Genomic DNA, 18,754 nt, shown 5'->3' with positions numbered 1-18,754 from the left:
TAGGTTACCCCTTATTCAAAGTGAGAGTCTGAATAGCAAATGTCCTCCTACGAACGCAAAAACCACTTTTCGAGCCAATTTCGCCGCAAAATCTTATTTCTCCAAAAACACCTGCAAAGACACAAAATGCCAAAATAAGTACAGAAATGGGTACTAACGATATATGAAATTGAGATCAAAATAGATACATAAACGCGTCTATCATTGATTCGGCTTGGGTACAACAGGATTCAGAACCTACCTTGGACCTTCAACTAAAGCTAATAACAATCGGATAAACCCTTATGGAGTGGAACAAGGAAACTTTTGTCCATCTTCCAACTATGATCAAAAAATCGACGGCAAAGATAAAAGAGGCTCAACATCAGTGTGATATCCAATCGGGTAACGACCTAGAATTTTTGCTGGGTCAGGAAAAAAAACTAAGAAGTGATCACACAGAACTGCTACAATGTCACGCAACATACTTGCAACATAGATCTAGTATTCAATGGATACAATCAGGTGATCTCAACACAACCTTCTTCCACACTAAAGAAACCATCCACCGAGCATGCAACAATATACAACAACTTCAAGACCCACTGAAATTGGGTTAACAAGAAGGAAGATGTGGTTCAACTTATTCTTGACCATTTCACCCAACAATGTGCGGCTCAACCTACAATCATAAATGAAGATCTTTTCACAGATATCAATCCCAGATTAACTCCCAGACAAATGGACTTTCTTACCAAGGAGGTAACTGCAGTAGAAATCAAACAAGCTTTATTCTCCATAAACTCCGAAAGTGCTCCTGGTCCAGATGGTTATACGAATAAGTTTTTCAAAATAATTTGGGACACAATTCACCTTTAATTGATTGCTAGGGTTCGCAGTTTTTTCAATGATCTTAATATACATCCACTCATGAATCACACAAACCTAACATTGATACCCAAAGTGGACCACCCATCAAAGCCTTCTCAATTCGGACCCATAGGACTCTGTAGCATCACTAATAAAATCATTGCAAAAATCCTAGTTAATCGAATTAGACCCCTACTTCCTTTTCTAATAAACCCTTTTCAAGTTCCTTTGTACCACAAAGATCAATTCATGATGACATAGCAATTTCTGGAGAGTTATTCCATCATATAAAAACTTCAAGCCCCACCAAAGACCCAAAAATATCTTTAAAACTGGATATCCAGAAAGCCTACGATAGCTTAGATTGGGGATTCATCAAAGCTACCTTCACCAAACTTGGATTTCCAACAATCTATGTAGATTACATTATGTTATGCGTCACAACAGTTACATACTCGGTCAACATAAATGGTACACCTCATGAATATATCAGCTCAACTAGAGGTATTAGACAAGGAGTCCCACTATCTTCTTATATATTCATAATATGTGCAGAATCCTGTCTACAAATCTGGGAAACTTTCATAACCAAAAGTTGGTTCGAGGACTTAACATTTCAAGAAAAGCACCACCCATTATTCATTTAATGTATGTCGATGACCTGCTAATCACTTATAAAGCCTCTTCTCAGAGTAATCTCCATCTCAAGAACCTATTTCCCTCTTACGGCACTTCGGCGGGCCAGGTAATTAATACCTGCAAATCAGTAATTATTCATCATCCGAGATTGTATTCAGTTGAGATAAGTAATCTGCAACAATTTTTCGAAATGTTGTCCACATCAAAACCTCCAATCTATCTTGGAGTCCAATTCAAACAAGGAAGAGCATCTAATCACACATTTGCGCGTCTTCTTCAAAGATTAGCTCGAAAGCTAAAGGGTGGATGACAAAATGTATGACTCCAGCTGGAAGATTGGCCCTCATTAAAACCTCCCTAACCTCCACATGAATGTACCTAATGCAAACACAAAATCTACCCATAAATGTACACAAACAAATAGATCGTATCACCAGGAATTTTTTTCCTGGGGACATGATTCGTCAGTTAAAAAGCTTCATCCTATTGGTTGGGATGAAGTAATAAAACCAATATCTGAAAGAAGGCTAAGCATAAGAAAAATCAGTGATCATAACAAGCCACTTCTCATGAAAAAAATCTGGAATTTACATGAACAACCTAACTTCATCCGTGGAAGTTTTTGCAATGAAAAATATCTCAATCAACAACCAATTCTACAGGGAATTGATATTATACTGTCTTCTTCTAGCGCTCAATGGAGACAATTAGCTTCACTCGTCCCTCTCATGCAACAATTGATTTTTCATCGTATTGGAAATGAGTTGTCAACACCAATATAAGCCAATTGGATTCCACACTCCCCAAACCTAGACCCAGCTCAATGTTACCCTATCCGGAAAGTAGCTGATATCATTGATCAGATCTATCATAACTGGAACCAGAAAAAATTAAACACCCTACCAAATCTTACAGCTCAAAAAATAATAAACATCCACCTACCTCAAGATAGCCCCCAAGACAAAATAATCTGGCCCCACTCAAAATCTGGAAAATACACTACTTCATCGGGATACAAATGTCTAATCCGAGGTCAACCTACTCAAAACCCCCTTCCACCAGCAAAATTCTTGTGGACTTTACCGTGTCCACTAAAAATTCAACTTTTCTTGTGAAAAGCAATCAATGAGGGTCTACCAACCTTGTTTCTTCTACATCACATCCATCTGACCAACTCCGATATTTTCCCCAGATGCAACACTAATCAGGAATCAGCGTCTCACCTGCTAATTCACTGTCCAACTGCGATTTCAGCTTGGAACACCTTATTCATTCATCTACCAACCTTACAAAACTCCAATTATAACCCCACATGTCCTTTAACGCCTCAAACAACCATTTCCCAAATTCTACAACAACCAGCACCAGTATCTGTCGTCTCTTCTATCTGCTTTCTATTCCAGACCTTATGGTTGGCTAGGAATGAACTAATTTACCTCCAAAAGCAAACAACATCAGAAGAAATCCTAGCTTGGGCGAAAAAACAACAACAAGAGTATTTTATGGCAATGGAATCCTCACCTCCTGTGTTACCAGGAAATTCTCCGGTAATTAACCACTCAAGAAATTCCAAAAGAATCTCAACAATTTCGGTAGGGTGGTCCACACCAAACTTGAATTGGATTAAGATTAACACAAATGGGGCATCTAGGTTTTGCAGAGGCGGGTTTCATTTGCAGAGATTATGAAGCACGAACAATTATGGCTTTAGCTCAACCTCTAGGAATTAAAACATCCTTAAATGCAGAAACTTGATTATGCTTTTGGCATCAAGAACATCAACAGAAAGACAATGGCCAAAAATTCTCTTCGAAATTGATTCAGAAAACCTTCTGCTTTTCGTCACATCCGCTACTGAACCCCCTTGGCACATCTCAGGGATGATTGAAGAAATAAAGTATAAAATACGACAAATTCCGCAGGTCGCTATCCAACACAACTACAAAGAAGGAAATCAAGCGACAGATGGCTTGGCCAATCAGGCGGCAGACGAAAGTCAAATGAGAAACTTTTTAATCAAATTTTGGGACCAGGAGATCCCGATTTGTATTAGTCAAGTTATCTTTCATGACTCGATGGGTACCACATACCCACATCAAATTGTAACCTAATCTTCTATTAATGCTTAAAAAATAAAAATAAAAATAAAAAAAATAATGGCACCTAACCCAAATGCAAATGTATTTAGTCACTGCCTTGGTTTGAGAGTGGCGCAAAGTTTGAAGTTTGAACTAGGTCAGAGATGAGAGAGTACGTCTACATTTCTAAAAAATTTACTCTTTTAAAATAGAGCAGTGCTGCGCGGGAAAGCTAAATAAGCAAGCGGCTTAGTAGTCGTCGGATAGATTCGCTACCCGTTGGATTAACATTAGGAAAGCTTTTCCTGTTAAAAACAGTCGGCAAACTTTTGTTTATTATAAGTAAATACTCTAAAAAAAATTCATTTCGTACTATGCTCTTCGTCTCTATCAAATTATCTATCTCTGGCAAGTTCCCTGCGAATAAAAATTTGAGAGACACAGAGATAAAACACACACCAACGGTCGATTTTACCAAAGATCAGACAACAACAACCCCCCCCCCCCCCCCCCCCCCCCCCCCCCTTTTTTTCTTTTTCTTTTTTCTTTTCTTTTAGAAGCAACACTGTTATTTCGTATAAAACCCATTTGATGGATTCGAAAACAATAGATTTTCTCTTTAGTCTTTGGATCTTGCATTTAGTCATACTGGTTTGGAAGTTCAATCCAGAACTTCTAGAAAACTTGTTCATAAAAACCAGGGCTTTTTCTTTAACAAAATCTTGATTTTTCTTTCAAAATCTTAATCGATATCTGATATCAGTTTGGGTTACATATTCAATATCAGCAAATTGTTTTCTACAAATCCGTTTGAGCTCTTAAGAAAACATCAAATATCAAAATTTTGACTTGATTTAGAGATTTCTCCGTTAACCCAAATCTTTTCATAGATTAAGTAATATTCATGTAATTTTTCTCCAATTTTTTTCGCCATTAATTGGACTGATTTTTTCTTGCAGTACACGCTCATAACTCATTGAAATCTATTGCTAGTAAATTCTCCGTCAACGAAAATTAAATATATAGAGGAATAAGTAAGAAACACTCATCGAGAACTAACTAGATTGATAAAGAAAAAGGACACGGGACCAGTTACCAAATGAGTTTTCTTAGAAAAAGACCTATTTTGAATTACGCAAATCTACCGGCTGTATATAATTTTAATAACTTTAATCCAACGGTTAGCGGAATGATCGTGCGGCTACTAAGCCGCTTGCTTATCTAGCTTTCCAACAGTTCAACCGTAACATGTGGTGTATGGTGGTGGTGTACGGGACCTCAACTATCCTAACCAACAGTTTCAACCTTAACTTGTGGTATATGTTATGCGGTATGGGACCTGATTATCCTAACCAACAGTTCTCACTCCTCATCCACACTCACCAAGCTGACAAGTCATCCCACGTGGCATTACTCAAACGTGAATTTAAATCTGTCATATTCGTTCTGTTCTAATCTGAATTCTAAAAGAGATAAAAATGGAAACAGCCAAGCCCACAGTGGTCCCGCTTTTGTAATTTCGAGGTCATAGCCGTCCCAGTGACGTACAAGTGTCGAGGCAACAGTGAGCTGAGGGAATAATAATAAAATAGAAGACTCGAACAAAAAACGAGTTCCACTCCATCTCCATAATCTTTATATCATTATATCATATTCTTCTCTGTTAATGAAGAAAAACTGAAGCTCAAATGGCGAAGAACACAAAAGCAATTTCTAGTTTGTTAATCAGGAATTTGTTATCTTCAAATGAAAGATCAAATTCCAGAAGCGGTTTTTGTTTCAACGGAAGAGAATTCGGGAAACCATGTTTTTTCGCTTCATCTGCTTCTGTTGAGAAGACGATGGTATCAGAAGGAGGATTTAAAGATTATGAAGAGTACAGAAGGTCTTTATATGGTGGTAATATTACTCACAAAGCTCTCCTTGTTGATGCTGTTGGTACTCTTGTTGTTCCTGCTCAACCTATGGCTCAAGTAAGTTAGACACAGAGAGATATCGGTATTCTTTTTTTTTTCGTGTCTTTGTATTGAATTCAATATTGTTTTGCTGTAATTAATTGTTGGTTTTTTTTCTTCTGGTAGATTTATAGACAGATTGGGGAGAAATATGGGGTGGAATATTCAGAAGGTGAAATACTGAACCGTTATAGATGGGCTTATGAAAAACCTTGGGGTAATTCTCGGCTCAGGTTAGTTTTCTAGATCTCAATTAAAATTTCTTGCATTCTACTCATATTGTCCTCTAAATCAGCTTGTTGTCAGTAGCATCATGATTTGAAATTTTGCAATAAAATATTATTGAGAACAGATGAAATCAAAAAGATGGAAAGTGAATGCATAAGTATGTTGCTTGGAGTGGAGATGTGCAAAATTTGTTCTCCACTTGCCTGTATAGTTATTGCCATACCCTACACTTTAAGGTGGTTTTAGTGTCTTTCTACCTTTTTCTTTCAAGCTTTTGGACCTTAATCAAAATTTAAATCGTTCAGAATTTCCAAGCTTAGGTATATTGAAATATATTTGGAGTCGGTCATTAGCCTCCTGAGTCACATATTTCCCTGTATGATGACAATAAAATTTAAAACTCACAAGTGAAGTTCACTAATCAGATTCAACTTCATTGAGTGTAACTCACCCCGTACAATCTGCTTGAATTGTAAGTTCTTACTCAGGTATTTTCTTAATTGCAGATATGTTGACGATGGAAGACCATTTTGGCAATATATAGTCAGTCAGTCAACTGGATGTTCAGATTCTCAGTACTTTGAAGAACTTTATCACTATTATGCAACGGACAAGGTGGGGTCTTTTTGTCTTTCTCTGCAAACGGTGTACGATGATTTTAATTCTTAACATTTGTTTTACAGGCATGGCGCCTATGTGATCCTGATGCTGAGAGAGTATTTATGGCCCTTAAAAAAGCTGGTGTCAAGTTAGCTGTTGTTTCGAACTTCGACACACGACTACGGTCAGTTTTACGGGCTTTGAATTGTGATCACTGGTTTGATGCAGTGGCTGTGTCTGCTGAAGTAAGTGTTGCTCTTTTCCTGGCCACTTTGCTTTTCTTATCATCAATTGCATTATTGAACCAATTAAACATTTCTGTTGATAACCAGGTCGCAGCAGAGAAGCCAAATCCAACAATATTTTTGAAGGCTTGCGATTTACTAGAGGTTAAACCTGAGGATGCTCTACATATTGGGGATGATCGTAGGAATGATCTTTGGGGTGCCAGAGATGCCGGTTGTGATGCTTGGTTGTGGGGAAGTGATGTTAACTCTTTTAAGGAGGTAAGAAGAACCCATTTTTGGCCTCAACTTTATATAGATCACTGCTACAGTCACAAAACATCTGACCTAATAAAGAACTAGCTAATTTATCAGTGGTGACACAGTGACGTGCCCACCTGGGCAGTAGCAGAAGTAACAGTACATGGAATGTGTGTTACTTCAAACAAGCCCCGTGGAATCTACTGTAAGATAATATGTAAACTGATAAGAAGATGTCACTTAGGAAGGTTGTTGATGATACCCAGCATGTGGTCTTTGTCACTTCTTCAAACCATATTATTTAAGTGCAGTAGCTTAGTAGCTAGGTTGTTGTAGGTTTTCTATTTGAAGGTTATTCTACATACACATTCAGAATTGAGCAAAGCACAATTTCTGTTTTAAGAGCGACTCCTGTGGTGTTCAAATCTTTTTTGTCTTTAGATGAGGAAGAAAATGATGCTTCATACAAAATTTGTATGAATGGCAAGTATTGTCAGTAAAAGCTTTCCTACATACTATGTTCACTCTGAAAGTACCAGAGAAACAGATAAAGGATGTCAGTATTACTTTTCTACATACTATGTTCACCTCGAGTACCACAGAAAAAGATTTATTACGGAAGATCAATGACCAGTGGTGTTATTATTTAATGTAGCAATGTTACCCACTCCCAGAATAAACAATTCTTGGTGAATTCTGTCTATATGTTTGTTTCATTCCTTCTATTTCTATTTCCCGTATTCTTTTTTCTTTTTCTTTTTGAACCCAGTTTAAATTTACACCTCCTGGTGGTTATGTTCGTACTTACGCACCATATTTGGTCACAAAAGAACAAACTTTTACAAAATGTTTTGTGACTCATCTGAATTGTTCTTGTCTTAGGTAGCGGAGAAAATTGGCGTCCAAGTCTGAAGTGGATCAAAGAGATTGCCCCATCACTCCAAGGAATACGCTGTCCTGTACTACTTGTAAATATTGCTCCTTTGTTGTAATAAATATGTATAGTCTAGAATGATTGTAACTAGTAAGAGAGCTTTTACTACTTCCGTGTTTCCCGTCTCGATGTTGACAGCTGGTTGGATTTATCTTTTTGTTCATGAGTTTAAAGTTCTGCACAACAGTCCAAGATTGTAGTGAAGATGCTTATTGACACAGATATGCCTGCAAGCTTATGCGGTGCAGGATAAGCAATATTTCAGTAGTGTAGGTTAAGGTGTATCTGAGGTGTCAGTTTTTGTGTTTTCGTGTTAATGTAAACGTGTGGTCCTTACACTTCTCTTTCTCTTAGTGAAGTCAGTAATATTAATCTGTGAATGATTAGTATTTAAGTCCTGTAATAACAGTAATAACTTCTTTAGTTGTTAATGAAAATCTGGGTTTCTCTTTCACCATTTCTGTATCTCCTATACATGCATGAGTGTTATCATAGTATCATAAGGGTAAAGCTGATTGATAAGAATGATTTGTTTTTTATTCAACGACCAGCAGATTCAAGTTCAAAAGGTCAAGATTCAAAGAAATCAATAAACCAAAAAGTAGCAATTTACTTAATAATTTTCTTCTTATGATTAATCAATTGATAAGGCCTATAAATAGGCTACATTACTTGGAAAATAAGAAAACAATACTACTCCTAATAAATATAAATTCCTAATAAAATAGATACTTCAAATATAAAATACCTAAATAAATATTATCCTAATAATAGATAATCTACAATTATCCAACGCCTTGTGCCTCCATTAAACTTGTGTACTCGTCGCGTCCAATGTTCGCTAGTCAGGGTGGCTTCCATAATCTTGAGAGACTTGACCCGTATAAAAGATCATATACGCGGAATATGCTTGAATGGCGTATCAGGTCTACACTGTTGACTTGGACCATAAGACACGGTCTTATCATTGATATTCAACTAATCGATCATCTAATTTTCCTGATCATCTTTCATCAAGAGTGTGTTCATTATCTTCTTCCGTTGAGTTTTGTTGATTCCTAGAGAAGCGTTGGTAAATCACGAAGATCTTTTTACTCAGGTTTGATCGAGTTATGGTTTTCATTTGGTTTGTTTGTTCAATGTTGTTGTAGATCTTGTCTTTCTCGATTGTTTGGTCTTTCGATTTCATATCTTGATTTCTTGATTTACCTTGTGCTTAATCATGAAACATACTCGAATCTCAAGCTTTCGCTCAACTCAATCACAAATATCATCATTTTGGAGTCAAAGGATGATAACTACTTTTCATGTCAAAAACATTGATGCTACCTTAGTTTCGCAAATTCCGGGTAATGAAATTTGTTGATGGTTCATTTCCATGACAAAAACCGGACTTATATCTCTCGTCTATAGGACGATTTTCTCTCTCCTAAAAAAAGGAGATCTTTCTTTCATCTCTGGATGATATTTTTCTCGTCTATAGGACGATTCTCCTCTCTTGCTAACGTGTTTTAGTTGTTTGTTTTGTGATTTTTGCAGGTTAACTTGAGTTTGGTTTCATTTTCTTGATCTCTCTTTTGACTCATCAGTTGTGGATTATAGATAAAGTCATTCAATTTTTTGGGGACCATCTTGAAGACATGGGCGAATCATCCTCTTCGGTAGAGGAAGATTACAATGACACCACAAATAAGATGGCTTCATTATTGAAGGAAGATGATCTGTTTTTTGAAGTACCAGAAGATGTAGTTGAACCATGTGATGTAGTTGATCATTACCACTGTCACACGACGTGAATACGGTCTCAGCATTCTCTACAATATGCTCCAAAGATCATGGAGACCACCTGGAGGCATTGAGATATCCAGTTTTGGTCAAGCTATTTACAGGGTTAAGTTCGAACTTGGATGCGACTACAACAATGTCATACTGAGATCTCCATGGGGTTTAAATGAAGACCTTCTCCTTTTTGACGTGTCCGACCCAGATAAGCAACCACATGAGTATGAGTTTAAGTTTGCACATTTCACAGTTCAAGTTCATGGATTATCAATGAGTAATCAAAAAATCAAGATGGTGGAATTCGTGGCTTCGAAGATTGGTATACCATATCCTATACAACCAGCCGAGCAAGCAAAATGGGGAAGCTTTTGCAAAGTCAAAGTGAAGATTGACATAACAGAACCTATCAGACAAGAGTTGTCCTTTATCCTCCCATCAAAAAAGAAGTGTACGGTGAAATTAAGGTATGGGCGTCTTCCAAAAGTGTGTTTCTTCTGTGGAAGATTTGGGAACATTATGAAACTTTGTCCAGAGCTGTCCAAGGAACGCGAGAAAATGGTCTTTTTCTCTCCGTAAACTTTCATGGAAAAGATGCAGGATTCAAAACTTGCTCGGTTCACTGAAGAAATCAATGCAAATTACAGACCCAAAATACCTTGCCAACATCAAAACACCAGATCAAAACCATAAAGTTACCCAGAAAATCTGCATGACACCCATTTTCCCATATCCCCGGCTAAAATTCAGAATATACCCATTACGAGTCATAAATCAGTTACCAAAAAAGCCTACAATCCTTCAACTCCTTTGACCCAACAACTGGAGAATATCAATTAATATTCTTCAGTCTCGGCAATTCCTCCCACCAACAAGGAAAGTATGTGCATGCAAAATAACCACCCATTAAGAGAGGAAATATTCTTGCATGAGAAAACTTCAAGGTCAAGCCCTAATGAGAACAGAGAAAACCCTGAGTCCACCCTGGTAAACCCACCTGGCATCCAAATCATCAATCACCAAAAACCCTCCACTCATATCCAACAGAACCCAAACCAACTTCAACCCATCTTACCCATACCCAGTGACTTAACCAAGATGCCAAGCACCAAACCCACAAGCCCCAAATCACAACCCAAACCCATCCCATCAAAAAAGAAACGAACCAGCACAAAACATCCTACAGTCGAGCTGGAAGCCACCATATCATCCCCTTTCCTACCACAACCACCCAAAATTCCTCACCACCCATTACCCAAAATATCACAACTACCCCAAATCCCAACCAGTTGATGGATGATCAAGTTAAAGCTATGAAACAGTGGAAACGATTTTCCAGAAGAAATCAAAATTCTACCAATTCAATCACTTTGGAGCAAATTGGTAGTAAAAGAAATGTTGAACCTATGGATTGTGATCCACCAATGAAGCAGCACTGCGCTTCAAATAAAGAGGCCGTAGCGACTTGCCTAGAAAAGTCTCAAGGGAGATGTTAGTACAATCCTGGAACTGTCGTGGATTAGGGAATGATACGATAGTTCTAACATTAAAATCATTCATGCGCAGCTGCAACCCTTCCATACTTTTCCTATCTGAGACAAGGTTAAATGAGAGTAACAGCAGAAGGTTATGAAGCTCTTTGGATTACAAGAATTTTATTTTTGTGCCGGCTAATGGAAGAAGTGGAGGTCTGGCTCTTCTTTGGAAAGATAATCTGAACTTGCTGATTAACTCTCAATCTCAGAATCTAATTCATTGCACAGTGGAATCTCATCTTAGCACACTAGCTGGGACTTACTTTGCATATATGGCCCTCCTGCACATCCTCAAAGAAATGGTTTCTGGAGAAGTGTTAGCAATACCATTACTACCATCAATACACCTTGGTGCATAATTGGAGGTCTAAATGTTCTAATGTACACATATGAAAAACATGGAGGTTCTGCAATGACAGATATTAGTTGCAGTGAATTTAGAACTCTAATAAGGGAAAGAGACATCTTAGATTTGGGTTATGCTGGTCCAGCTTTCACATGGTCAAACAATGCCTCTCAATCTCCACCAATCTTTGAAAGAATTGACAGAGCACTATGCAACACAAAATGGAGAATCCTTTTCCCAGATGCTGCAGTATTACACCTCCCCAGAATCGACAATGACCATGCTCCAATCATTCTGAACACAATGAGAAAATCACCAAAAAGAGTTCCGCATTACAAATTCGAATTTTATTGGACTGATCATCCAGATTTCAAGGACATCTTGAAGAACAGGTGGGACAACTCAACAGGAGATACAACTGTTGATACATGAAAAACAACACCCCTTGGCGGGATGGGGATGCCCCACAGAGTAGGGATAAAACTTGGGTCAAGACGTAGGAGCTTGGGGACTAAACCCAAGCCCACATAAAAGATACCCATAAAGGGTGAAAGGACTAAGGAGGAATTAACAAAGAAGGAAGAGGTTATGTTATGGAATGACATTAGTGGTAATTAAGAAGGTTTAAGACATGTGGCATGATGTCATAAAAAACGTTTTTTTAGAAAAATCTATATAAAGAAGGACAAGGTACAATTGAAAGGCAACTCTCTCTCTTACTATTATTGGTATTGTGAGGTCATGTGCAGTAGCTAGGACGGGTAGGACCTAAACCGAAATTTGGGTATTAACATTTGGCGACCACACCCGGAGGCTCGTGCCTAGTTCACAATGACCCATACAGAAGGCGCTAACTCAGGCGCAGCCGGAAACCCAAGCACACCCATGCTTAACCCAGAAGGAGAGAGAGTTGGTATAGTGATAGACCCGATTACGCAAGCGAAGAAATCTAGTGCTCCGCGTGAAGGAGATAAACAACACGAGAGCGAGGAAGCATCACCCGCTCATCCCTCCCTCGAGTAGATGCAAAAAGAATTGGAAGAGCATGTACGAAGGGAGCGAGAGCTGAAAAAACTCATGAAGATGGCCAGCGCGGGGAAAAACATCAAAGAAACAATACAAGACGCTGAAGAAGAAGTAGAAGACGAACCAATGGCTATGAAGCAAGAGGCGATTGCAAGATACCTAGAAGCGAATTACAGAATTGTGAAGAAAGACAATTACAACTTCATGGCGAGCCCTTAATCCTCGGAAATCATAGAATACCAGTACCCGGAGGATTATACTTCACCAAAATTCAAAGTCTACAATGTCCAAGGTAACGCGAGAGAACACCTAAGTCGATTCCTGTCTACAATGAATGATCGCGCGGCAAATGTAAAGCTATGTCTGAGAGAGTTTCCGAAGTCATTGACTGATACGTTATTCACCTGGTACGACAACCTCAAGCCAGGAAGTGTACATTCATGGTCCGCCATGTCGACACTTTTCTTCAGGAAGTTATATTCAACAAAAAGGAAGGTCAAAACCATAGACTTGATCAAGTGCAATCAGCGCCTAGGTGAAGAGATAGAAAAATACATCACCCGGTTCTGCCTTCTCACTCTCGATTTCCATGAAGATTTTAAAGAGTAAGCGCTAGTAGAAATTTGCGTTCGAGGAATGACCCCATCCTTCAAAAAGAATCTGGTGAACTTCCGCTTCCCCACGTTCGTATATTTAGAGGAGGCAGTGGCAAGGACCGCTGATTGCGTTGAAGAACCAAGCTCGGACTATGTTTGGCATAATTCAGTTAATATTGTATCAACCGCGCCAAGAAATACTCGTCCAAACAATAGTCGTGAGGGCTGGGGAGCACAAGCACTTCCACCACCTCTGCCTTGCAGCAAGGAATAGATTGTTGGACTTCTAGAACAATGGATAGAAAACAAGGAAACGCAATTGCCTCCAACAAAGGTGGATCCTAGCACCCTCGATAAAAGTGATGCGCGATATTGTCACTTCCATCGAAGGATACAACACCCTACAGTTGACTGCTTTAACCTGCGGAGGATGTTTCAGAAGAAGCTGGAAATAGGGGAGATCGAAATGCACAAGGCGGAGGACAGCAAAGCAACCCAACATAATGTGATGATGCTGTCTCATGACCCAAGCGGGGATGTCTGGAGACCCTGAATTGAAGACGAGGAAGCATGTGAATTGTATGTGGAAAACCCCACTTTCGCTAACACAGATGGCGTGGATCATCAATTCGCTAAGACGGTACTGGCCCAACAATTTTTCGATTCACTCGGTTTTAGTGAGGATCAAATCAAGGAAGTGTCTAAAGCCATAACAACCATAGCAGCAGGAAGGCCCTGCGGTATCCTCCCCAAGGAAGCAATCATTTTTACCAATGAAGACATATGCTACCCGGGAGAGCACCTCCGACCACTATATCTCACTGTTTACATCAACAAACAACCGTTAAAGAGGGATTTTATTGACGGGGGCGCGTCCTTAAATTTAATTTCGACGCACACGCTCGATATTTTAGGCATACCACGGTCCGCGATAAGAATGCGAGTCACCACGGTGAAGGGATTTGGAGGACATGCCCAAACAACTATTGGAATCATTAACCTAGCAATGAAGGTCGGTCCTATCCGAGGGACCATGCCTTTTTATGTTCTAAAAGATGATACCACCTTCCACGTACTACTCGGGCGAGGCTAAGGGTGCACAGGAACCGAGTTGGACCGAGGAACCGTCCCGGAACCGGCGGAACCGAGCCGATATTTTTCCCGAACCGAGGAACGGGGTACAAGTACCGGTCCATAAAATAGGAACCGAGGCTAATGAGGTACAGGTACACGGTCCTGTATAAGTCCCGTACCGTCCGGACCGAAAGAACCGATCATTCGTAGCCATTAGATTTAGGGGTACTGAACAAATATAGCCGTTAGATTAGGGGGGGTGGGGTATATATAGTACCTTAACGATAGGGTTTCTCTTTCCCATTTTCGTTTTTCTTTTCCGTCTTCGAGTTCGACTCTTCCCTCTGAGAGACTGATATAGAGAGAGAATTGAGTTCTTGAGTCTCTGATTCTCTGAAGTCTGAAAGTGAACTCCATTAATCAGTGAACACGGAACACCGAACAACACCTCTCGATCCAGAAGAAGAAGGAGAAAAAGTCAGTGATTTCAATGATTTGATTTGTGTAAGTTTTTTACTTTTTTTGCTTTTTTTCTTCTCCAATTTTAATCCTAGGACTATGGATTTCTATATGAAGTCGAGTTCTGGATGATCCTAGGACTTTTGATTAATTTAATTTAGGGTTTCAGTTTCACAGGGTAAGTTATCAATCACGTCAGGGAGAAGACGAAGGGAAAGGATTCAAGGAAGAAGCTGAAGGAAACCCATTAAGGTACTTTGTATTTCTTTAGGATTTTTATAATTTTTTTAATTAATACTGTTTGAGTGTTCTTTTAACTTCTTTTAGATCTTTGGAGCTAACCAATTTTTTTGTTTTCAGTTTTTAATTTTATGATGTTTTGAGTTTTTAATTTTATGATGGTTGAAATGTTTCTCATATTTGTCTGTGTAAAAAGTTACACAACTTTCATTCTTTCACATTAACATGCATATATAGTGCTTCCTACTTAATCTAGCAGCTTGCTTGTGTAATGTGTGTGTGATAGTAATTATGGGCTATGCCATTTACTTCATAAGTTGTTCGATGAACCAAATGTGTCTAAATTTTATCTTAATGCTCCTTGAATTGCTATGCTGCATACTCAGTTTTGAGTAATTTTTGTTGTATCTTTTTGTTATCATTAAAAGTCTTTTCTCTTGTCAGTGATGGAAATATGACGCCATTTCACTCGGAAAAATGTTGAAGAAGCCACTTGCAACGTTGGATAAATATTTCATTGACGATTATGAAGAAGGTGAAGGAGAAGATGATGATGAGGAGTTTGACTTATTGGGTTGGTGGAAGACCAACAGTACAAAGTATAAGATAATTGGACATATGGCTAAGGACATATTAGCCATTCCTGTGTCTTCTGTTGCCTCTGAGTCTGCTTTTAGCACAGGAAAGCGAGTCTTAAGTCCTTGTAGAAGCTCTTTATCTACAAGGACAGTTGAGGCATTGCTTTGCACACAAAGCTGGATAAGGAAGCCAATACAACTTGATCTTCTATCTGATTACATACCAGATGATGATGTTGAAGTTGAAGAAGGTAACATATTACATTATTACTTGTGTTTGGCAGTAATAGATATAGTCTAATAGTTACTAACTGCTATTATTTGTTTTTGCAGTGTTACTTGGTCCTATCAACACTGATGACACCACAAGTGCTGCTGACATGGATTAGAAGATCAAGATTCAAGACTACTGCAGCACTAGCTGCACTGCTAGTTGTTCTTTTTTCATATTTTCTCATTTTCAAGACTTAGTGTGTGTGTCTGTGGCTACTGCTACTTTTTTTTCCATATTTTCAAGACATTGTTTGTTTGATTTGTTAGTAATATTGCTACTTATTAGTTGCTGCTTTGAATGAGAATTTGTTATATAGAAAAAAACAGGTAAAAAACAGGTAAAAGAAAAGGCAGTCAGTTTTTCGCTGAAAATGTACCGACTGGTACCGGTCCCGGAACGGAACCGAATGGTACCGAAACCGAGGTACACGGTACCGGTCCAAAAGTTCAGTACCAACCTCTGGGGGGTACAGGTACTCGGCCTCGGCAAGAACCGAGCCGAACCGTACCGTGTGCACCCTTAGGCGAGGCTGGCTACTCAATCAAAAGGTGGTTGCGTCAAAATACCATCAATGCGTAAAAACCAACATAAGAGGCAAGCAGTATCGAATCCCCGCCACGAGCAACCCTTTCGACCCGGAAGAAGCATACATGGATGATGCGGTTTTCTATAATGAGCCGAGAAAGGAGGATAAAGTGCCTGTGGTCCAACTCACCCCACTGCCAAAGTGGGAAGAAGTTGAGAAAGCGGAACCAACCAAATCTGTGTTCATCCCGTCAAGGATGGTGTTCCCAACAGAAAGGAAGAGAAAGCATGGCGAAGAACCTAGTTTCCAACGCTTCTCCAGGCCTGATAGAGGACATGTGTACCGGTTATAGCAATTAACCGAGGGAATACCCACGAGTGAGAAAACCATGCTGACGAGTTAATGAGTGAAGCGTAGATTCCCGATGAATACGCAAACCAAAACCTGACCGAACTTCCCTACATCACGATTAATGACCAAGAATTATGCGATCAGTTAGCAAGCGTCACTATAAAGGCTGACGAAGAGCGAACACCAGAGAACCTCACTGTGGATGAGATGGAAGAAATTAACATAGGAACACAAGAAGACGCAATTCTACCTGCAGAGATGGCAATCCCATCCACGAGAGTAGCAATGGCTAGCCATACCACGCCAGATGAAGTGAGATGCTTTGCCCATTTAGATACAATAGAGGAAAGAAGAACGCGGGCAGAAAGGTTCGCGGAATCTTACAGAAAGCGCTCAACCAACTACTACAACCAGCGTGTAAAAGAGAGGACATTCAAGGTCGGTGAGATAGTCTTAAAAATCGCCCCGCACGTACAAAAGAATGCCAGTGCTGGAAAATTCGCGGCAAATTGGGAAGGCCCTTTTACAATAAGAAAGGCGGCAGAAAGCGAATACTACAAGCTTCGACGCATGAACGGAACTAAAGTTAAAACGCCCATCAATGACAAATGGTTGAAGAAATTTTACGCATGAGTCATGCCATGTAAACGCTCTCCTCGATAAATAAAGTAAGTTCCAAAAATAAAACATGCTTTCGATTGACTGAAATTCTACAAAAGGTCTCAGGGAAACCAAGGGCGCCTGATTGACTGACAAACTTTACAAAAGGTCTCAGGACAGCCGACGACGCCTGATTGACTGACAAATTCTACAAAAGATCTCAGGACAGCCAAGGACGCCTGATTGACTGACAAACTCTACAAAAGGTTTCAGCACAGTCAAGGGCGTCTGATTGACTGACAAATTCTACAAAAGGTCTCAGGGAAGCCAAGGGCGCCTGATCGACTGAAAAACTTTACAAAAGGTCTCAGGGAAGCCAAGGGCACTTGATCGACTGACAAATTCTACCAAAGGTCTCAGGGCAGCCAAGGACGCCTGATCGACTGACAAACTTTACAAAAGGTCACAGGGCAGCCAAGGGCCCCTGATCGACTGACAAATTCTACAAAAGGTCTCAGGACAGCCAAGGGCTCCTGATCGACTCTAAGAGAAGCCAAAGGCGCCTGATCGATTAACACATTATACAAAGCCGCGGGACAGCCAAAGGCGTCCGATTGACTGTAAGTCTTCAAAAGAGTCTCAGGACATCCAAGGGTGCCTGATCGATTGGCAAATTCTACAAAAAGGTCTCAGGGCAGCCAAAGGCGCCTGATCGACTGTCAAATTCTACAAAAGGTTTCAGAGCAGCCAAAGGCGCCTGATCGACTAACACATTATACAAAACCGCGGGACAACCAAAAGCACCCGGTTGACTGTAAGTCTTCAAAAGAGTCTTAGGGCAGCCAAAGGTGCCTGATTGACTGAAAAATCCTGCAGAAACCTTAAACTCTTCAAAAGAGTCTCAGGGCAGCCGAAGGCGCCTGGTTAACCGATCAATTTTGAGGCAAGAAAAAGAGGGAGAATAGGCGTGTTTAACCAACGCCCGCCCCACCCAATATATCCTTGAAACAAAATAACAAAAACAAGGGGGGGGGGGGGGGGGGGGAGTAGGCGCGTTTTACCCAACGCCCGCCCCACCCAAAAAACCCTTGAAACAAAAGGACAAAATGGACGGGGGGAGTAGGCCGTTTTAACCAGCCCGCCCCACCCAAAACCCTTGAAAAAAAGGACAAAATGGGGGGTAGGCGCATTTAACGCCCGCCCCACCCAAAACCCTTAAAACAAAAGAACTCCCGCCCCACCCAAAACCCTTGAAACAAAAGGACAAAAAGGGGGAGGGGGGGAGAGTAGGCGCGTTTTAACCAACGCCCGCTCCACCCAAAACCCTTGAAACAAAAGGACAAAAAGGGGGGTAGGCGCGTTTAACCAACGCCCGCCCCACCCAGTATCTTTGAAACAAAAGGACAAAAAAGGGGGAGAGTAGGCGCGTTTAACCAATGACTGCCCCACCCAGTATCCTTGAAATAAAGGAATCTCTGCATAAAAAGGTGGGAAAACAGGTGCGTTTAGAAAACGTCCACCTCACCATCCTCACAAAAAAAAGAGGGGGAAAAGGGGAAGGAGTAAGCGCATTAGCAAACGTACACTCCATCCAATAACCCC

At 40.0% G+C, this 18,754-nt stretch overlaps 1 protein-coding gene across 1 annotated transcript; it reads left to right on the top strand.

Moving 5' to 3' along the window:
* Positions 1-5,171: 5,171 nt before the first annotated feature.
* Positions 5,172-8,225, top strand: LOC113320352 (haloacid dehalogenase-like hydrolase domain-containing protein 3). The gene is made up of 6 exons (XM_026568267.1): positions 5,172-5,539; positions 5,648-5,754; positions 6,256-6,364; positions 6,433-6,594; positions 6,682-6,855; positions 7,717-8,225. The coding sequence occupies exons 1-6, from the start codon at positions 5,255-5,257 to the stop codon at positions 7,744-7,746; spliced, it is 867 nt and encodes a 288-aa protein (XP_026424052.1). The 5' UTR covers positions 5,172-5,254; the 3' UTR covers positions 7,747-8,225.
* Positions 8,226-18,754: the final 10,529 nt, after the last annotated feature.

This window comes from Papaver somniferum, chromosome 11 (assembly GCF_003573695.1).
Source record: "Papaver somniferum cultivar HN1 chromosome 11, ASM357369v1, whole genome shotgun sequence".
Classification (NCBI taxonomy): Eukaryota; Viridiplantae; Streptophyta; class Magnoliopsida; order Ranunculales; family Papaveraceae; genus Papaver; species Papaver somniferum.
The sequence above is the reverse complement of the archived record's forward strand: the minus strand, read 5'-3'. Positions and strand labels throughout refer to the sequence as shown.